This window comes from Lathamus discolor, chromosome 3, assembly GCF_037157495.1.
Source record: "Lathamus discolor isolate bLatDis1 chromosome 3, bLatDis1.hap1, whole genome shotgun sequence".
In the NCBI taxonomy this organism is placed as follows: Eukaryota; Metazoa; Chordata; class Aves; order Psittaciformes; family Psittacidae; genus Lathamus; species Lathamus discolor.
Window position 1 is genome coordinate 12,487,389 of NC_088886.1, and position 21,880 is coordinate 12,509,268.

Sequence of the window (21,880 nt, forward strand, 5' to 3'; positions counted from 1 at the left end):
AAGACCTTCACAGGGGCCACTTATACCTGTGTGTATATATACACAGACTGTGTACACCAGCCCTCTTGACACGCTAGCACCAGCACTGGAAGGGTAGCTAGTGCCTGGTCAATGGTCTAGAAACACATCTACGCATTGTGGCTGTTGCTGTTCAGTTGGCCCACTCCAGACAAATGCTTGCAAAAGACACTGCAGTCCTAGCCATGGGAGACTGTTGGGGTAGCGGGCTCCCGAGTGGTGATCCCAAGCCTCTCCCTGGCAGCATGCAAGAGCAGCTGACCCCCATGATACCACTCAGCTGCAGGGTCCTTCACCCTGCCCACCCAAGGGTTTAAACCTGAGTCCTGTGCACTGCAAGACTGTTCAGCTGGCACAAGAATTTCCCAACACGCTCAGGTTGACACCTACCTGCAGGGTGCTTCTCCTGGCCAAACCAGACCCACGGCAGGCAGAGCCCCTCAAGCTCTCCTGCAGACTCACTGCAGCATCTGCTCCTCTCTCCACCAGTGCCACAGAGGAAGTGTGCCAGTACTGGGAGGGCTCCTTCCCGTAAGACAACTCCACCAAGGGAGCATGGACTGCAAGCCCAATCTGAGCACACATATACATGTCTAATTCAGAGAGAGATGTTGTTTACCCCCATAAGATGGGACCCTGTGCAGCTTCTCCCATTAGCAAGGAGCACTGGTTAGGTCCCAGTGCTCTTCCCCAGCACCAGGAACCCTGCTTCAGCTCAGGGGCCTTTTACTCCTGCCAGAGCAGCTCTGCTCACACGTTCTGGGATGAGGACAGGTCTTTAAATGCTTTCAAACATACCCTCACATCCTCTGCTGCAGCAGCCACTGCAGAGGTAGGCACTGGCTCTCCAGCAAGGGCTGTCCTGCAGGCTGCCACATAAAGGGCATCGGGTTCTTCTCCATGGTGGCTGGGAGACCCCAAAGAGACCTTCAGAGCAAGCTCTTCTGTGTCCAGTTCTTCAGAGACAGGCAGGCATGGAAGGGACACCAAACCCCACTCCTCCAGCAGACAGGGGACAGTGGGGGGCTGCACTGTCAGCTCCTCCAGATCTCCAGAACAAACAGATCAAGGCCTTGTGTCTGGCACTACCACTTCTTCCCAGACCATAAGCCCAGTGGAGAAGAGCCTCCAGCTTCGGAAAACGCATGTGAGCTCGGCCAAGCACCAGGTTTAGAGAGGAGCGGTCACTGCCTGCCCACCAGGGATGGAGGATGCCAAGCCCGTGTCCTCCATGGGACTCTAGGACTCTGGCTGGAGCAGGTGTGGTGGAGAGCTCAAGGACTGTTGCATCCAGCTCAAGAAAGGAAGGAGGTAGGGGACAGCGCTGGCTGTGCCACCACCAAAGGTCAGTCCTGCACCTTCTGCCTGGCAAGGCCCTGCTTGCCCAGTCTGCCCTGGGGCTTCTGGTCAGGGGAGGTCACCACAGTGCCTCCACAGGTCCATGCCAGTGTGGTTCCCTGTTGGAGCTGCATGGATGTGCCTGCAACCCCAGTGAGGAAACTGCAATAGGAAGCACATACGTGAGCGATGTCCGCTGGCCAGAGAGTGGGTGAGAGCTGCCAGACACCAGAACTTGCCTGGTTGTGCTGTTGCAGACCTGGGTGCAGCCCCAGCCATCACTGCTGAGTGGTCCTGGGCATAGGTGCTCTGGCTGTGCAGGCAGCACTGAGCCCTGCAGCTCTCCAGGCAGGATGCTCACCCGGGCACAGCAGCAGCGATGCTCTGCACCATTCCCAGCACACAGCAGAGGCAGGAGGGGAGCAGCTGAGGACAGATCTCACTGCAAAGGGTGCTGGCACCACTCCATGCAGCCTTAAGGCAGGCTGGTTATTTTATACTTAGCTTTGAGTAGCTACAACATCTACAGGATCTCTAGCATCTATAAGAGATTTGGTTTAAGAAGCATGTTCTCATGCAGCCATCGTCAAGGATGGATTGCCAATTAACACACTGGCAAAACAACCAGCTGCACCAACTGGGCAGTGCCACAGGCTGCAACCAAGCCCAAACAAATATACTGTAAAGTCAACTGAAATCCTGCTACACAGAGAGATGGCTCCCTGTGAGCTGGTGACAGAGGGCTGATGTGCTGCTATCAGGTGGTAAGATGTGAGTTATCAGAAGATAAAAGAGTACTTGCTGGTAGAAAGAAAAGACAAAACCACTGCCTGCAAGGAGAAACCAGGCAAGGAAGATGGTATTTCCACCAGGATGATTAACCACAGGAGCAGATGATCAGGGAAGTGGGAGTCTCCACCTTGATCCTTTCTTGGGTCCAAAATTGCTGCTGCTCTGGGAAAAGCATTACTTTGCCAAGGGCACCACAGGCTGAACAGGCTGGGATGAAACACAGCTGCCGCCATGTCAAAATCAGATCTGAAGAGATCTGCAGTTCTCTCTGACTTTAATCCTTAGATCAATCAAGCCAAGTGCAAGGCCCTACACCTGGGTCGGAGCAATCCCAGGCACAGCTACAGACTGGGCAAAGAAGAGATTCAGAGCGGCCCTGCGGAGAAGGACTTGGGGGTGCTGGTCAATGAGAAAATGAACATGAGCCGGCTTCAGTGTGCGCTCGCAGACCAGAAAGCCAACCGTATCCTGGGCTGCATCAAAAGGAGCGTGACCAGCAGGTCGAAGGAGGTGATCCTGCCCCTCTACTCTGCTCTTGTGAGACCTCACCTGGAGTATTGTGTGCAGTTCTGGTGTCCTCAACATAAAAAGGACATGGAACTGTTGGAACAAGTCCAGAGGAGGCCACGAGGATGATCATGGGACTGGAGCACCTCCCGTATGAAGACAGGCTGAGGAAGTTGGTGCTGTTGAGCCTGGAGAAGAGAAGGCTGCGTGGAGACCTCATAGCAGCCTTCCAGTATCTGAAGGGGGTCTACAAGGATGCTGGAGTGGGACTCTTCATCAGGGTCTGTAGTGATAGAACAAGGGGTGATGGGTTTAAACTTAAACAGGGGAAGTTCAGGTTAGATATAAGGAAGAAGTTCTTTACTGTTAGGGTGGTGAGGCACTGGAATAGGATGCCCAAAGTAGTGGTAAATGCTCCATCCCTGGCAGTGTTCATGGCCAGATTGGACAGAGCCTTGGGTGACATGGTCTAGTGTGAGATGTCCCTGCCCATGGCAGGGGGTTTGGAACTGGATGATCTTAAGGTCCTTTTCCAGCCCTAACTATTCTATGATTCTATGATCTACAAATGCTCAACAGCATCACTGCAGAGACTCTTTTTCCAGAGTCTTCTCTGGAACACTGGCTGGATGCATCTCTGCCATCAGACACCACTTGAAGTCTTGAAAGCAAGGAGCAAGGCAGGGATGGTGAGGCCACTTCTTGATGGGTTTCAAAGCACCCTGCCTGATCATCAGCCTGGGAAGAGAGGCAGGCCAAAGAAGAGGAGGAAACCTTGAAAAAAGTCCTCCGTGTGTGTGGGCAGAGGATGGGGATGGGATCCTTTGGTTTCCATGGGGTTGCTGGAATTAAAAGGCCCAAGAAAACATCAGGTCTTGACTGGGTGGTGGTGGGCTGGCAGCAGACTTGCAGTGGTCCAAGACAGAAAAGCTGCAGAAGTAGGAGCCTCTGAGCTGCTCCTGCAGCAGAGCCTCTGAAGGATGCAGGCTGTTTGGAGATAGGCACACTGGAGACCAGGCCAGCTGCCAGCTTGCAGCCCCAGCACTGCCTGCAGATCCTGCCCATGAGGGCAGTGTGTAACAGCTTCCCAGCATCTGGAATGGGTGTTCCCAGCACACCCCATGGAAGCGGCAGCATGGCTGCACTTTCTCTCCAAGAGAGTACAAACGTGCTCTGTCCAGACACAGAAAAGGACCCCAAGCCAGAAAGAAACTCAGCACTTTCCAAAGAAACAACAAACAGCCTTAGAAGAGTCTCTCAGGGTCACCTCATGCTCTGCCCCTTGACAAGATCACCTCTGCCTGCCCTCCAAGAGCAACAAGGCTTGTTGAGACCTTTCAAGCCCTCTAAGCAACAGCAGCTGTCCAAGTGATCTTCCAGTGCTTCCCCGCACTCTTGGAAAGACCTCCCACTGCCTGACCTGGATCCTTTTCCTTTATTTCCTCCTGTCCTGTCCTGTCCAGTTGTCCCACTCAAGGAGAACAGAAAAGGGTTGTTTAGCCATGACTGGAACATTACCTTTCACACGCTCTAAGACTCATGCAGCTCATCAGGCTCTCATCAGCCTTTCCTCCCCACCATGTGTGCAAGATGCTCATCTTCCCTGATGCTTTTCTCTGTGCTCTCTAGTCTGTACCTACAGAAATGTTGTGCTTCAGACTGAGTACAGTGCTCAAGCAGAGGTCCTGCCAGCACTGAGTGACTTGGGAGGACACCTCCACGAACCTCATGCACAGACCCCATTGACCATCCTCCCATCACATTCAAAACCCTTGTTAAAAGGTCACAGCTTCCAAAACCAGCACCAGCAAAAGCTGCAAATGCTTTCTGATAACCTAAATCACGTTATATCTTTCAAGTTGAAAAGCAGGGAAGAAATGCTGCAATATGGCTGGTGAGATGCAGTGGGTCCCAGCAGAATCTGGGCATCAAAGTGAGACCTGTGAGGAGCAGACCTTGTCTGGGGTTGGGGGGGGGGGGTTGAAGTGCAGCCCCCTTGCCCAATCCACCCCACAAGACCCACACATGAACCAAAGAACTTTTGGAGGGCTCTCACAGCTTACCACTCAGACATGCCAGGCATCCTTCCTGGGCTGCCAGCAAGGGCAGGATGGCCACAGCTCTGGCAGCTGCCTGGGTGGGTGCTCCTGCACAGCCATCGGGCCAGCACATGTTTAGAGGTCCCACTATTACAGAAACGAAGCAGAAAGTTTCTCTCTGGGGCTCCTCCTCACCACCAACACACCCTCTGGGTAGGTGCCGGGGGAAACATCTCTGATGGGGCACCAAGTACATCAAGGACATCAGGGCTTCTCTCCCGAGTGCTGCAGCAGGCTGAGGAGCATGCTGGGCTCCTGCTACTCCCAACACACAGCATAGCAATGGCCCTGCCTGCCCACCACCACCAGTGGTGACAGCAGTGCCAGCCCCATGAGCCAGCCCCCACCACACCAATGCAAACCATCCCCGCGCATCGCCGAGCCAGCAGCACAGGGGCTGCCAGCACACCGAGAGGCTGTTGGGCTGGGAGGCAGTGTGGCACCCTGGCAGGTCCAGATGCCATCACAACCACGTTGCTCAGGACCAAACCCTGGCAGCTGCCTGCTACCATGGGTATGGGCTTCCTCCCACTGGATCAGGGGCAAAGCAGCCAGCTCAGCCCATCCCCGCTCCAAAGGACCCATCACAGGGCAGGTAAACAGATTAGGAAATATCCACTTAATGCTCTAATTTGTCTGTCACCCCAGGGTAACCAAGGCATCAGCCCCAAGCACCCCACACAGGCTTTGGAAAGGCAATGGGGTGGCAGCTGGAGGCTGCCCTGCAGAGGAGGGGGCTGCCCTGCAGAGGAGGGCACTGCCCTGGGGATGGTGCGGACCCAGAACTAAAGGAGAATGTTTTGTTTTCAACTTCCACGGAAACAGATGGAGAAACTCGATATTCAACTAAAAGGAAAAAAAAACGTTGTCAACAGAAAGCTAAAAATAGGTTTAAATCGAATTAAAAAGAGAAAGAGAGAGAACAGAAAGTGAATGAATAAGAAACTAAAACACACCTGTGCCAGGAGTTGCATAAATGAATCAACAATATCAGGATGATCCCTGGGCCCTAAAATATAATAAAGATGTAACTTAAGAGAAAAATCATACAAACAGCAACTCAACATCATATAGTTATGTGATACAGAAAGAATTTACAAGTGAAAACAGGAGTGTAAGGGAGGAGGGGTGTGTAGGGAAAGGGATGGGCAACATGAGCAGCTTGAAGCAAGTTAAAGAAACAAAACATACAAAAAATCATGAAACTTGGAGAACCCAAGAACAGAAAGAAACTGCAAAGGAAAGGGTCTGAAGCCCCAGGGCCTCCAGCTAGCACCTGGGTGCTGCAGAGCCAAGGAGGAGATCTTTGTGTCCTTGGGGAGGAAGAGGAGGAGGAGCAGGGGCTAGCTGGGCACCATCTCCACAAGGAGAATTAGAGCTTTTTGCACTGTGGGGACCGAGCGGGTGTCTTCAGAGCACTGTTTGGTCCTGGAAGATAACTGCAAGTGAACGACAGCACCTCAGCAAACGCTCGACAGGCCCAGCCGGGCTCAGGCGTGCACATGCTTGTCACCAGCACCAGCTGCTCAGGAGCCCCTGGCACAGTCACCCTCCCGCCCTGTTCCCAGATGTTCTCCAAGACCCTGAGTCCAGGATCCTCCTGGAGGTCTCCTCCAGCATCCTCCCGGGAGAGAGCAGTTCAGTGCCCAGAGATCTCCATGCCAGCACCACTCACCCTACCTTGGCATCCCACTGTGCACAGACACGTCTTGGACCCCGTGGGGTCAGGCATTCCCCCGTCTCCTGTTGCCCATGGGCTCAGCAGAAAGGGCTCACCCTGCTCAGGGCTGGCCACCCCCCGAAAGGGACCCATGGGGTGGGTGGGAGCACACAGCCCTGGGCACAGAGCGAGCTGCATGGCCGCTTGCACGAGCAAAGCTTACATCCAAGCGTTGGCACAGCTCGGGCTCTGTGCTCTCCCCTTTCCTCCTGCAGATATGCCTGCTCCTGCACGGAGGCATCTCCGCCTCCCCAGACACCGAGCCAAAGGGTTTCAGTGCAGACACATCCACACGCCGCTGGCACAAGCAGGCACCTGATCTCCAGGTAAGCCGAGCTTGCCTGCCACTGACCCCAGTGACACCTCAGTGCAGTGGGGTTTGCTCGGACCGTGGTGTGATGATGAAGCAGGGGTACACACACCTACCTACAGAGCTCTGAGCCTTGTACAGGGGGATAGCATCACCCCACCCAGCATCCAGCTGTCAGTAAAGGACAAGGCCCCTTGGGGACTGCATACGGAGATGCTGAAGGACCAGAGACAGCAGCTCCAACATACATTTGTCCCTGTCACAGGGCAAGTCACCAAGAGGCTGAGGGGAGCCATGGTGCAGAGGGGCCTGTCCTAACCCCCGTTTGCTTTCTGTAGGGTGTGCAGTGAGCTGAAGAGAGACCCTGACCTGGGGGAGGACACCAGCATCCTCAGCATCACAGCAGTGACTCTGAAGAGGTTGCTTCCCAGATGTTCACACACACATCCTCCTGCTCATGCAAGGGCTTGATTCCTGGCCACTACAAACAGCACTGGCTCCCAGAGGAGCCCCTGGATCTCCTGGGAAGCGCAGCCTCCCTGCCAAGTGGGACTGGAACTCCAGCTTGAACCCTGCAGCACGGGACACCCAGCCCTGCTGCAGAAGCAGGGCTGTTACGGCAGTACAGCATCTCACCCAGGGGTTTCCTGCTTCTGCTGCCCTGCAGGGAAGGTACCCACCTTCCAGGGGTTGGGATGAATCCAAGAAACAGAGATGGCCCCATTAGCTTAGCTAGGAGTGAAAACAGCCATTCCTGGTAAGACGCCTCCAGACTCCATGCATGCAACAGCCTGACAACAGCCCCAGCGTGAAGAAGGGTTAATCCTACGTACCTTGCTGGAAGAGGGTCAGCGTGACTGAGGTAACGAGCAAGAAGAGGGCCTTGATGGGAGGGAAGTGGGCAGGCTCATGGGCAAAGATGTGAACCAGCTGCAAGACAGAGAGAAGAACTCAAGCTGCTGTTAGCCTTGTACATCTCCAACCCCCTGGGGAGCAGCAGCCCCAGCCCTGAGCTCGGCTCCGTACCTGCCGGGTGAGGTCGATGGCAGAGGCCTGGGGAATGGTGCTGTACATCTGCCCCAGCATCTCACACAGCTGAGGCACCATGGGGGCAAAATCATCCAGGAGGGTCTTGACGGACTTCTCAAAGATGGCACAGACGGACTGCGGGAGAAGGGGGGCTGCTCTGAGCAATGGGCATCGAGCGACCTCTTCTGGGGGACAGGGCTTGATGGATGTGTCCCAGGGGAGGGAAGAGCTGGCAGTGGGGATGGGGATCACCCAGACAGAGGGCTCAGACCTGCTCTGGTACTGCTGCCCAGCCTTGCAGCACAGGATGCTCCCAGAGATCAGGAAACACGCTTCCTACTGCAACGGGAAGTCTCCCTGAGGGCCAGGGGAATGTGGATGGTGCGATGCTGCACATGCGCATTACTAGACTGAGAGGACTGGAGAAACACCAGATGACACAGGTCCGGGTCAGAGCAGAGCTCTCCTCTTAGGGAACACAGGTTTGGTAGACCCCCATCTCCCTGCTCATGGTAGGGCCCCTGTAACTGGAGAGGAGTGGGGCTGATATGAGCACAAGACAGACTAGAATGGCTGCACACTGCTGATGACAGCACTGGTCCGGACAACCAAGCAAGACATCCCTGTTACAGGGCATCACTCAGAGTCTGTCTTTTGCTGTCCCCAGTACAGGGTAGCAAGGAGTGGCAGAGCTGCAGGCAGTATGCAGGAGGAGCCTGGTTACCTCCACCACCTGGGCATCATTCATCCACTTGCTGAGAACCTTCTGTATGAGCTGGAAGACTTGCTGAAGAACCACCACCACCTGCAAGGAACAAGAGGCACTGAAGAGAACTGGCCTCCACGGTGCCAGGAAGGGGAGATTCGAAACTAAGCATGGCTTGGACACAAACCTTCAGGTACCACTGCCCCCTCTCCTCTCCAAAGATGGACAGCTTTCTTCCCTGCTGAAGCAGCCTGGCACAGCTCACAGTGCCAGGCTGTCCTCCAGTGCAGCACCCAGCCAAGAGGGACCCTGTAGGTCACCTCTGCCCATGTCAGGAGTGGTGGGATGAGCTAAAGGAGCTGTTCTAGCTGAATGCACTGGCACTACCCTCTTCATGGTACACACTGCATTCCCCATTAACCCCTTCTCCTGGCACCAGCAGTGAATAGCAAGGCTTCAGCCAGGCTGTGGCAAAAAGCATCAAGCTCTACTCACTGGATTGGGTCCTTGCTGCACTGGAAGTTTCTTGACTTCAGTGCTTTCGTGGTCATCGTCGTGGTGGCTGATGTCTAGGGTGGTGAAGAGGTTGGACAGCAGACCGAGGATGTGGATGATGGCCAGCTTGTTGGAGGGATTGGGCTGCCAGGGAAAATAAAGCCAAAAACCATGCTGCTTAATCATAGTCATGCATCTAGGATCCTGGGGAACCATGACTGCAGAGGCAAAGTGCCAGAGAGGAGTTCCCTGCACTGCCCTCTCTCTTGAGCCCATGTTCAAGAGTGTTGCTTCAACACAACAGCCCCAGAGTCAGCGGGAGAAGCCAATTCTGCACGGAGGTAGCACACACACACTTACTGTTTCATCAGCCAGCTTTTCCAGCTGCTGGATGTAGGGGGTGATCAGTGAGTGCAGGTTCTTCAGGATCTCTTCCACTTGCAGAGCAGAGAGCAGGAAACCAAGAGCCTGCATCAGCCACATGCACTGACTCGTCTGGGACAGAGAGGAGACACAATGTGCCAGGTCACCGCCCAGCCTGCAGCCTCAGGTACAACCTAACATGCACACTAGCTAAGGCAGTGGCCAGGACCCCGGTGTGCTGCAGCTCCTGAGCTGCTCTATCTGGGTCACCCTTGTTGCATCTCACTGCAGGAGAGGGGAGCAGCTCCCTGCCAGCATGGCAAACCCAGGGATCAGGCACTCTGCCACCAGCACACTTGGCCTCTTCCCAAAAACTGGAAGAAGAGCTGGTGCCCAGGGATCTCCATGCTGGCACCACTCACCCTTCTTTGGCATACCATCCTTTGCACAGCCTGTCTCAGCCCCTCTGAGGTCAAGCATCCCACGCCAGTCTGGTCACAGGCATAGCCTGCATAGGCTCTGTCACCACACTTATCTCCCTTCTTTTTCCTCTTGAAGACATGCCTGCTGTCTCAGCATCACTGGGCTTTCAGGGGCTGGGAACTGCTAGAGTTAAGCCTCCCCCCAGGGCCTTCCCTCTCTATGGGGATATACCCTCCAGCATGACCCCAGCCCACGTGCAATGGGAGCCCAGCAGCTACTCCTGGCTCCACACACAGTGGCTTCAGTGCTCAGCTCTTCTCTGGGGCCAGCCCAACGTGTGATGGCACCCCTCATGTCTTCAGCTAGGTGTGACTATGGGGTACAAAGCAGGGGCAAGCAGAACCAGCCAGAGGTGTAAGCCAGCCCCTCTTACCTTGTGAATCTGCTTCATCAACACCTCCTGCCAAAAGGAAGGGGAGAGAGAAAGAACAGGGTGAGTGCCACAGACAGCCCCTTCTCTGCCAGGAGGCAGGACTGATGCAGGAGGTCAACATAACCAACACCATTGTGGGCAGACAAGAAACATGAACTGCTCACAACGTGCCACAGGCAGAGAGCAAAATCCTTGTCCCCTGGTAAGCTCTTCCCCAGCCAGCCCACCCAGCAAAGGGAGCCCCTGGCTTGGCCAGGCGCTGCTGCAGGACAGCTCAAGGAGCCAGGGCTTCATTAGTCTGCTGACAGCATCCCCCAAGCTCCAAAAGCAGACTCATGCCCTCCACCAGCCCCTCTCTGCTCTCACACACACCCTGGCAGCTCACCCAAGTCCAGCCCTCCTCCTAGCGCCTCATGACTCTGAGACCCATCTGCCCCAGATCTTGAGAGCCAAGGAACACCCTGGGACAAGCTGACCCAGCACTGCAGGGACCAGCCCAGTCTGTTCCCAACAAGACGAACAAAGGACAGATGCCCAAGTGCAACCTCAGTAGACCCCCTGGCAGTTGTGTCTGCCACTGCCCACCATGTCTGCATTCACAGCAGGACACGGGGGCTGCCACCTGGGTCTGTTGGCCTAGGAACAGGACAGACAAGTCCCTTACACCAAGCAAGATGCCCAGAGCTGCTGCTTGGCATCCCCCTGCCCTGATCCTTGCAGAGGAAAGGGTATACACCGTGCACATCCCAGGTCACCACCACACATCCATCTGCACCGAGCTCCTACCTGTGACACGGCGACTATGTTGGCAGCATAGGGTGGCAGGTCGTACTTGCATTCCCGACAGATCTTCTTCAGCGTGGACACGCTGGAGATGGAGAGCTCAGGGTTGCCCAAGGCTTGGAGCACCAGTGGCAGCACGTTGTTAATCATGACGGGGTGATCAGCCAGCCACTCTGACAGAGCCCCTGCACACACAGATGGGATCAGCCCACAGGACTGCGTTGCGGGCTCCTGCTCCTGCACCCTGGGATGCTCAGCTTTGCTTTTCACTGCTGTTATTGCTGAGAAGAAATGGCCTCAGAGGGGCTCCCCCTCCCCACCCTGTGTGTGAACAAGGGCCTTACCGATAGTGAACATGACGGTGTCAGCAAGCTGCACGTTGCTGATGCTGATGCGGGGAATGAGGCCAATCAGCCCTGGCACCACATCGGAGTAGTTCACATCGATGGTCTCAGCGATGGACTGGAAGCCGTAGAGCAAAGCCTCTGTGTGCTGCCAGGGTGGGAGAGGCACCATCAGAGCCTGCATGTGTGCTGGCAAGGGGGTCATGCTCCTTGCCTCTATCATGTCCCTTTGCTCTCAATGTCCCATGGCAAGCATAGGTCCCCAAGGGGCTGGCAGCCATCAGCCTGGTGCCTGGGACCCCTTGCTCACCTGCCACGTGGACGGCTGCTCCGTGTTGGTCAGGAGACGTCCCAGTTTGTCATAGAGGCTGCTCAGGAGCTCAGCACCCAGCATCTCATACACATACATCAGTGTGTCAGAGATGTCCACCCTGCAGAGAACATGGGGGGGGGGTGGGTCTCCAAATGCTGTCCCCATCCCCTGCAGAGTGCTCCATGCATGAACACATGACTTCCCCTCCCACTGCCAGGCAGAGCACAGGCACTGCCTGCACAAGCACACTGCCCCAGCCCAACACAGAGTGCTCCTAGGGCATCCTCAGCAGGGCAACTGGTGCCATGCCAAAATGCCAGCTCGTTTCCTTATCACCACCACAGCCAAAACAGCTCTTGGTGGAGGGATTCTCCTCTTTGTCCCTCCTTGGGTCTCCACACAGCAGTCTCCAGGGTGGCAGGACGCTGCCTGCTTCCCTGCCTGCCTGACAAGCAAACCCAAGCCTCCCAACTGTACCTGTATATCCGAAACTGCTCCTTCTCATCTGAAGACCAGAAGCCATACTCCTCATCGGAGGGGAACTGGGCTTTGTGCAGCAGCACGTCCACCAGCTGGAAGTAGACAGGCCTGTAGACCTGCTGGTACACCGCCTGCTTGTCCGGCTCGAAGGAGAGGATGTCATCCTGGTAGCAGGAGGATGAATACATCAGGTGGTGCAGGGCAAAGAGAAACGAGCTGGCATGTCTGCTGCAAAGGGGACTTGGGAACACCTCTCAGGGCTGGTGGGACCAATCATGCCTTGGAGGTTGCATCTTCAGCTCCCCAAGATCCACCTGATGCCGACTCCTTCTGCAGCACCAGCACCATCTGGATTCAAGAAGCCCCAGCAACCAGGGGGACCCTCGAGTGTTTGAGGAGAGCAGGGTTACAGCAGGGTGACACTGCCCTGCCATGTCCTAGCTGCAGGAGCAAGCCTGCATCAGGAGCACACATGCCTTGGATCCCCCTGCAAGGCAGGCTGGGACGGGTGCCTGAGCGCTGCGCTCTCCTGCCTGCACCCATATCCTCAGCCCATCCAGAGAAGCAGCAAAAAGAGGTGGGAGCCTTGGCCACATGCAGCTCCAACATCACCCCCCTCCCTGCCCATGCTCAGCCACTCTGCATCACATTGCAGAGGAATATAGCTGGGGGGATGAACAGGGCCTAAAAATAGAGCACGACGTGGCAAGGCTGCTTTGCTGGCACAGGGAACACTGGCCCTGGGAGAGGGACCCATGCTGGGCAGCCTCTAGCAGCCCCCAGCCCTCTTTCCTCCTCCAACAGACCACACCACCAGCCTGGCAGCAAGGTCTAGCCTGCAGTGAGCCAGCACATGCTCTTCTACCTTGCGGGCACACAGCAAGGAGCTAAACAACCAGCCCTGCTGCTGGAAAAGAAATCAGCATGAAGTTTTAATTAGTTATGTTAATGAGGCCCTTAAAGCCTGGCTCACACTTCCAAGGAAGACCGGGGGTGGAAAAACGCAAGCCACAGGACCAGCATTTCTGAGGTAAGTACCCTGCGGTGACTGTGAGTGCAGGGTGAGGAGCAGCGGCATCAGAAATCCCTGGGAATCAAACGCAACCAGGCCAGACCCCAATCCTGTGCATGGGTGCCTTGAGTCCTGCCTGGAGAGTAGGACCGACCCATGATGGCCACTGACCTGCAGCGTGTACCAGAAGGTGAGCGTCAACGAGCTGGTGGTTTCATTGACAGGGTAGTGCCCAGGGATGCCAGTGCAGAACATGATCATGTTGACCAGGGCCAGGAAGCTCTGCCAGTGCTCCACCTGGTCCAGGAGTGCCCTGAGGAGCAGAGAGCACAGTCAGGGTGGCACCACTGCTGTGAGCACAGCTCCCCTGCCCTGACACATCACTGGCGCAGGACAGGCCCTGCACAAGCAGCAAGTGCAGGACAGCGGTGCTGCTCCAAGCTCATTCCCCTCTCCTGGGGACCATCCCCAGCACTCACCGGGAGTGGTTCTCCCCCAGAGCCACAGCGATGCGGCAGATCCCATGTGACGTCTCCATATCCCCACTCTGGACCGCCTGGCGCAGCTGCTCTTGGAGCCCCAGCACAGGCGGGATGAGCTTGAGAAGGGTATTCACATACCTGCAAGCACAGCCTGAATCAGTGCTGGGCATCGCCTCACCAGCACTGGCTGACAGGGCATCCATGCCTCCTAATGCTCTCTCAGGGATCCTGCCCAGCTTTCCCTACTGGAAGGCTGCTTTATGCAATGGGATGCATCCAGGAGCCTTTACTGTTTACAGGGACTCTACTTCCAGCCTGTGGCATCAGGACAAAATTTGAAGCCCCAGGCACCCCTGCAGCAGAGCCTCTGCAAGAGAAGGGCTGAGCCAGTGGCTATGAGCTCAGTAGGTTTGGGAGGGCAGAGGCACTGTGGTGCAGTGGGGCATTTGCACCAGCATCCAGCCCGTACTAACGGGTCACTGCCATAACCAGCTCCAAGCGAGCTGTGCCCGCACATGGCAGCATCAAAGCGGTAGGGAACAGAAGGGTGGTGAGGGCAGACCTGTGGGCTCTTTTCACCGCTCTTCTCACCTCTGCATGAAGGCAGCCAGAGCTGCCGGTGGGATATGGCACAACTGTCCAGCATGGACACATCTAGGTTGTGCTCTCTGGGAAGAAGGGGGCAGCCACCCTTGGGGACTCCTAGCCCAGGAAGATGCTGGTCCCTGACACATCCCCCTGTCTCCCCACCCTCCTGGGCTGCCACAGCTCAGCGCAGCACAGCTCTCCCACATCACATCACGCACATCAGCCTCCCCTCCGCGCTGCTGCCTGTAAGTGATGGTAACCAAGGCAACGAGAAGGAGGCAGCCAAGGTGAAATGCAGCCCAGGGCCCCCGGAGAGAGGCCGTGCTGGAGGCTGATGCGCAGCCTGCCATTTCCCTGCCCGCCGAGGCGTGTTATCCGGAGCTGCAGCTATTCTGTGCGCTCCCCGCCTGACCCACCACATGCAGGTGCAGGGCTGAGGATGCTTGGAGTGGGAGGAACATGTGATGCCAGCTCCCCTGTGCTTCCACCATGGGGAAGGGATGTGACTGCTGACACCAGGACAGCCACACATCCATCCTGGAGTGGCAGGGCTGCCCCATCCTCTTGCTATGGCTACTTTAGGACAGAACAAAGCCATTGGTGCAGAGAGAGAGTTGTGCTGGTTGTGGCAGCTTTTAGGTCTGGGCCAACAGAAGACAGAGGGAACAAGGTGTCTTGGTGGCTGCCCCTCTGTGTGCTGGCAGGGGTCACCCCCTCGCCCCTCTTCCCCAGATGAAATCACTGGTCATGGGGACAGGTATTTTTGTGTAAGCCATTTTCGAGCCTCTGACGCCCCCTGAGTGAAGCATGTGGCACCGTGGGAGCAATGTGATGATGAAGAATTGGGAAATTCATCAGCTTCTCTCCCTGGGAACTGTTGCTGCAGTCAGGGCTGGCACAAGGGAGCCAGGGCAGTGCCCAAACAAAAAGGTACAGGGGACCCTCCACTGCTCTGGTGCAGAGAAAAGCCACCCTTCCTCCACAGCACTGGGCTCACAGTACCCCAGAGATGCTCTCACACTTAGGAGGTTATTACAAGGATCCCGCTTCTGCTGTCACCTTGACATACCCACAGTGCAGATGCCTGGACCTTAGCTGGTCCTCTGGACACCCTGCACAGCCAACAGCAGAACGAGCTGGATTTGCTGCCTTGCTGCAACTCATCCCATGTTAACGCAGACTTGTAGAAAAGCCTGTGTGAACCCTGCCTCCCGAGCACCACTTTGCTCTGCTCACTGCCTGTGCAGATGTAAGGGCAACTTGGATGAAAGGGCCCCAGTGGGGAAGGCAGTCCTGGCTCTAGGTAAGTTGTTTTAACCAGCATCCCAAGAGCCATGACCAGCTAGAGCTGAGCTGCTCTCCTCCACATCCGGGAGCACGGAGCCCCAGGCCACTCCAGTGCTGCTTCCCAGCTCCAAGTGATGAGCTTGCCCCTGCTTCCCCCCTCAAGTACCCCAGCATTGGGCAGGAGAGGACAAGACCATCCCTGAATGCCCAGCTGAGCAGCCTGCCTCCAGCAGCCAAAACCTGGGAATGCCTGTGAGTGTATGAACGTGGCAGCCATAAGGTGATGTTTCCCCATGTATTTCCCTCCAGTGATCTGTCTTAGCCTTCCTGAGCAAGATTCTGAGCAATATCCTGGTATTTAGCACCTGAGCAAATTTTGCTTCCAGGAGTTGGTCCAGTCCTTTCTGAAAGCCGCTGCAGCTCCCCTGGTGAGACCAGCATCTCCTTCTGCTCTCCCCACAACCCTCCCCAGACCACATCACAGTGTGGGGGACAACCTGCAGAGGGGAGATACGTACAGCTTATATGGGACAATCTCATCCTTCTTGATCCAAAATCTGAGCCATGTCCTGATGAGAAAACCCTGTTGTTATTAAAACACTGTTTCTAATGAAGCTCTCAGAAAACTTTTCCAGTGAAATTCTTCTTCAGGGACTGAGCACCAGCACCAGGAAGGGATGGGCTGAGCACCAAGCAATCCCACCTGGACGTCAGTGATCCTGCCAGCCGCATCACTGCAGCAACACTCGCTACTGCTTTCAGAGGGGCAGCTCACTGCCTGATGCCTGTGCTCCGTAGCTCCCACCGCAGGCACACATCACATGGAGGTCCCTGTCCCTGCTCCAACACTACCCGTTGGGCTGCAGAGCATGGCCAAGCGCCACGTGCCAGCTCTCCTGCTGCAGCACGTGCCACCGAGCTCTCTGACCCGCTTAGCTGGGGGGATAATCCTCAAGCGAGACTGAAAATCCAGCCCAAGCCTCCTCTGCAAAGAAGATGCAGCAATATCTCCATTCCTGCTGTCGTGTGCCTCAGCAGCTTTATGACAGTGGAGGTGTGCTCAGCGGGGCTCCAGCTGCCAGCTCCTGGCCAAGCCTCTGAGGTTTTTTCCCAGGAATGCCATATCCTAATAGAGGAATGTCATCCAGAATCCAGCAATGCCTGGGGCATCCCCTCCTCTGGGTGCTATGGGCTCCCACCCCCTAGAAGGTAAGGAGATCAAACGCTTTGCACCTATGAATCTCTGCTGCATCATCTCTAGTAACACCTCAGAGGCAGGAAAGCCACCCACTGTTCCTCGCAGGAAAGGAAATGGAAGATGTTGGCACAAGTGACTTACCCAAGCATGAGGCAGTGCCATGGCTAGGTGATCCTAGCCCACGAGGTCCCACCTGCCCTTCTCCATCTAGCCATGGGTGGCAGCCAGTAAGGAGCTGCAGCATGAGGGATGCCATGCAAAGTGGTGCTACCCTTGGAAGATGACCCACAGGTTACCTAGCCATGGGAAAGCGGGGAGCCCCAAGACCCAACCGTCACATGCGCGATGCCCTACAAAGCTCTGGAGAGGATGATGTCATCAGCTCAGTGTCGAGGATGCTCTGAGCCTGCAGCTAAGGGCAGCAGGGAGCCAAGCCACTGCGGAAACAAAGGTGAGAGACCGAGGAGGAAGAAAGCAGCTGAAAAGCAGCAGGGACCTCCCACACTATTAAGATAAGAGACAGAAAGGTCAGGAGATTCCCTGGGGGCTCCAGGAAGAGCTGGATCCTCCATGGCTAAGCAACAAAGCCAGAGGGGCGGGACAGCTGGCACCAGAGGAAGTGGAAGGAGGGATGCAGGATGGAGGACACAAGGAACAAAGGGGAACAGAGCCCACTGGGCTGGGAAGTGGTGGCTCTGTGAGCTACCCCGCTCCTGAAGCCATCCCAGATCCCAGCACCGCACTGTCCTGCTCCTTCCTGGAGCAGCTGACACCACACACTGCCTGGCAGGGCATCCCTGTGACAATGCCACCGCTGTCCCCGCACTCTGGAGTGGGGGCTGTGCCAGGCTCACACACTGGGCTGCTTTTCTGCCCTGTCCTGGCCATTGCCTGCATGCCTTCGGACAGGAGGGTTCTCTGTCACGGCCAATGATGCCTCCAGGGAGCAGGGTGGAGAGCAAGTGCTGGTAATGCTGTAAAGTAGCAGCCAGAGTGGCAGGACTGGACAAGGCCAGAAACTGTGTGGCAGGGTCAGCACAAGAGCAGAGAGAAGCAACCCGTTCTCAGCCACACTTCCCAACAAAACTCACTTTGAAAGCTCACAGAAAGCTCAGGCTTTTAATGCAACTGAAGAACAACGCTGCAGGGCAAGGCTCTTGCACACAGGTGTGGAATCACAGCCAACAGACTTCTGAGACTCAAGGGAAATGGAAAGGAGGAAAACAGAATCCAGCATTTCAGAACTGCAAGTCATTTTCACCTTCTCATTTTCTGCACCAATCCTGCTACAAGGGTTTGGGCTAGCCCACAGCCTTTGCCAGGTACAAGGAAAGGTGCTTGCGGTCATCTTCTGAATGAAGATGCAAATGAGGCAACCCCTCCCACACCCAACAAGTCAAAACCCTGATGGGTCTCATTGTGCTTCAGGACTTGCAGATGCAACCCCTTTGTCATGGAAAAGGATGACCCCAGACTGCCCTCAAGCCATGGACTGTGTCAGCTGTCCCTGCTCTGAAGCCAAGGCCAGGACCAGGGCGCACAACCGCAGCAGCATCCGCACCGCTGCAGAGGGTCGGAGCCTGCACGATGCGCAGTGATGCACAGCGGCAGCAGCTCAGCCTTCAAGAAAACCCTCCTCTTGGAGGGTTGCTAAGCAGCCAGGAGGGGATGTGGCCACGGGAACTGGAGGAGATGTACTTTCCCTTCTGCGGGCATTGGTCCCAAGAGCTGACAGCAGCTTGGACAACGCAGCCAAGCAGAGGAACTCAGAGCCCCACAGCGTGGCCCCAGCAGGACCTGCTCCAGCTTAGCTGCTCCAGAGGCAGCCACAGCCATAAACAAAGGATGAGTCCTTGGCTGGCATGAGCTGCTGGAGTCAGGAGGAGGAGGGAGAAGACCGTCAGGTCTGATTTTATTATCTCTGCATCGAATCAGCTCCTTGGCTGGACCAGCAGCATGAGGCAGAGGAGGGTCTCTGAACTCCCGCTCGCAGGAGCCAGGCAGCTGCTCCCTGGTCGGGTGCTGCAGATCTGACACAAGGAGCCAAAAGGGAATATCCTCATCTGCTTGAGAAGAGGAGGGTGGGGATGGGCTGTGGGGACCCAAGACTACGTACTCCCCACAAATCAACCATGGTGCAAAGCCTTCCAGGACCAACCCTGTGAAACCAGGAGCTGCTGGCTGCATTTAACATCTCCCAAACGCTGCCATCATCAGCTCCAGGGCGAACAGTAGCTAAAAAAAATCCTGAGTTTTTTCCTTCCCACCCCATTCCCTTGTAGACCAACAGCCCACAGCATGTGGGAGAGGCTGCCCTTACCTCTGGGCATCAGGTTGGGAAATGGCATTGACAACAGCCTCCACTGCTGTGTCGAAGAGCTCCGGGTCCTGCAGGGAGGTGAAAGCTGCCTGGATCAGGTTCTCGCAGTCCATCAATGGGATCTCCAGCTGCACCCAGCTGGAGAAGCACTTCAACACCTTCTGCTTGATAAAACCAGGGGAGTCCTGCTGCTGCAGCAGCTGCTCCAGCAAAGGGAAGACAGAGCCGCACTCCTGTGCCAGGACGCTGCGTACCTGGCCCTTGCGGTACTGCGGCAGGCGGCTGGTCTGAAACTCCTCGGGCAGCACGGTCAGCAGCTCCAGCAACGCCAGGCACCGCGCTCGCCCATCCACATTGGAGTCCTCCGCCTGGAACATGCGCACCATGTCTGCCACAGCGCAGGGCCAAGCCTCTGGCATCATGCTGAGCGCCAGGGAGGCCAGCGCCACGCAGAGTCGGGTCAGCACGATCTTGGAGCCGCTGGCGAAGCGGGTGATGTGGGTGAAAAGCTGTGATTTGAGGGTCTCATACTGGTCGGCTGGGATGTCGTTCCAGTAACGGGAGATTTTAATGTGGAGAGCGCTGGCACCAAAGTACTGGATCTCGGGCACCTTGTCCATGTTGAGAAGCAACCAGCTGAAGTGCCATGCCTGCGGGGACACCTGCGCCTGCATCAGCCATTTCTGAGCCAAGTTCTTGTTCTCGATGTTTGGGTCGTAATACAGCTGATGGAGAGCCTGGAAGAGAGAGGGAAGGGTCTTACAGCAGCCGAGGAGCACCACCACGGGCGGTCCCACCTGGGGAAGGCTCACTGGGACACAGCCCAGCGCCTGGGCTGCCCACCAGCCACTGCCCTGCACAGCCAGCCCCTCTCCTCGCATCAGCCTGTGTTAAGGGACCTCCCTCCTTGTGCTCTCAGCGAACTGAGAGCGATCTGGCTGTGGGTGAGGACCTGCAAAGTGTTTGTTCTTCACCTCTTCCTCTCATGCTGCACTCTAGAAATTTCTTCTCCTTAGTCACCTTCCATCTTCACTCATGCTGACCCTGCCTGCTTCCCTGCTGAGGTGCCATCACTGGGGTGGGTGCAGGACCCCTCTGCCACAGGAGCGCTCCAAGAGACACGGCACACCAGCACTCCTGCCCTCCACTTGGACTCGCTCTTAGAAAGGTGCTGTGGATACAGCAGCATGGCCCAAAGCTTGTGCTTGGGAGCTCCAGGAGCTCCAGAGCCACTGCAGGTATCTTCATCTGTCAGATTATACAGAGCCCTGGAAATCCACAGTCATTAAACTCAGGGATTAATCCCTTCATGGAGTCCCTTTGAAGTATTCCCAAACCTGCCAAGTTACAGCTGAGTCAGGAGAGCTGGCATCTAAGCCTGCCTTCTGCCACCTCCTGCAACAGTCCAGGCTGCTCACTCCATTTCTCCATAGAGAGAAGGGGAACATTAAGTACCTGCTCCGACAGCTTTGGGAGATCTAGTTACTGCTTTGCAGCACTCAGATCCATGTGAACAGCCTCATGCAGGCTGCAGGGCTTTATTTGCAGAGGAATATCATATAGATCTTAAGAGCAACATTAGTTACTTATCCTGAGTGGGTGCAACTGGTAACCAGGGATGCCCTTGCACATGAAGGGGGAGATAAACTACCCCTTGCCTGGGCTCCACCTTCCAGCAGGGATGTTTGCTGCCTGGCACAGCGCATTTCATTTCAAATCACTGACTGCACAAGCCAGGATCAAGTAAGAGCAATGGCATTTCTCAGGCTATCAAGCACCCGTCGCACCCCAGCAGCAAACTGGAGGACTATTCCAGCAGGTGCAGAGGACTTTTTGAGTCCCCATCCTTGCTCCAGGTCTCAAATATCCTCATCCTCGCCCCCCTAAAAAGCTCTATGAAATTCTTGCATGGTTCTTGTACCCAGGAGAGGATTTGAACCCTATTTTTAAGCATGCAGAGCTGGCAGCCTGGAGCACAGGAACGAGCTTCCCAAGCAAGCTCTTGTGCCTCCAGCTGCCTCCCAGCACAAGACGAAAAAGCAGGACAAAATGGCAGGAACCTCACAGAGACAGCGTTGGCTGGGCCATCATTTGAAACACCTCTGTTCAAGACTTTGTGGCAGGGGAAAATGAGGATAACCTCTTTGTAAGAAAGAAAGAGGTTATGAAGTACATCGCAGAAGGAGCCAGCCAACACGGGTTGCAGAGGGACAGACGTCTGTCCCACTAAATGATGTATCCTGACACAGAAAAGGTTAACCCTTTGATAAGCAGGCCCAGGGAGAAAGAAAGCAATCCTGACAGAGTGGCCAAGATGGCCAAGATGGCCATGTTACCAGCAGCTCGCTGTTCCCAGCTATCTCAGACTTTAACCCAAAGCATCTCTCAGCTGCTGGGGCAGAGGTACGCGCTGTCATCATCAGAGCAACAATTCACTTCATTACCGAACAGTAGCTGCAGATGTGTTAAATGCTCAACCACTCCTGGGGGTAGGAAGCTGGCTCCTACCCCTGCTCTTCTGCTAAGGACTGAGTCATCCTGCAGCAGGGCTTGAGCTGGAGCTCCCAACCATCTCCTCCATTACCTGCTCACTCCCTTGTTCCCATCAGAGCCCGCTGCTTATTTTCTTTCCAAAAGAAATCTCACTTGAGGTTCCCAGTCAGTGACAGATCACTCCTTCCCTTCCCTGTTTGCTGGGCACTGTCACAAGGCACAGAAGCTGGCATTGGTGCCCTCTGCTTGCTCCCCAGCCCGGGACCCCCTCCCTACCTGCTCCCACCTCTGTGTTTAGAGCCACATGCAGTCCTTAATTAATTGACTTTTTCTATTTTGAACAGTCT

At 55.7% G+C, this 21,880-nt stretch overlaps 1 protein-coding gene across 2 annotated transcripts in view; it reads right to left on the bottom strand.

Moving 5' to 3' along the window:
• IPO13 (importin 13) overlaps positions 1 to 21,880 on the bottom strand; it is a 31,921-nt gene that overhangs the window by 2,695 nt on the left and 7,346 nt on the right. For both annotated transcript variants that reach the window (XM_065673546.1, XM_065673547.1), the window contains exons 2-15: positions 19,041 to 19,777; positions 13,645 to 13,785; positions 13,337 to 13,478; positions 12,151 to 12,317; positions 11,671 to 11,791; positions 11,361 to 11,508; positions 11,020 to 11,201; positions 10,234 to 10,260; positions 9,375 to 9,509; positions 9,015 to 9,158; positions 8,538 to 8,618; positions 7,811 to 7,948; positions 7,618 to 7,714; positions 5,711 to 5,763 (exon numbers count right to left, since the gene is read on the bottom strand). In XM_065673546.1, coding sequence (XP_065529618.1) covers positions 5,711 to 5,763; positions 7,618 to 7,714; positions 7,811 to 7,948; positions 8,538 to 8,618; positions 9,015 to 9,158; positions 9,375 to 9,509; positions 10,234 to 10,260; positions 11,020 to 11,201; positions 11,361 to 11,508; positions 11,671 to 11,791; positions 12,151 to 12,317; positions 13,337 to 13,478; positions 13,645 to 13,785; positions 19,041 to 19,777 — 2,313 coding nt within the window. The remainder of the gene's footprint in view (positions 1 to 5,710; positions 5,764 to 7,617; positions 7,715 to 7,810; positions 7,949 to 8,537; positions 8,619 to 9,014; positions 9,159 to 9,374; positions 9,510 to 10,233; positions 10,261 to 11,019; positions 11,202 to 11,360; positions 11,509 to 11,670; positions 11,792 to 12,150; positions 12,318 to 13,336; positions 13,479 to 13,644; positions 13,786 to 19,040; positions 19,778 to 21,880) is intronic.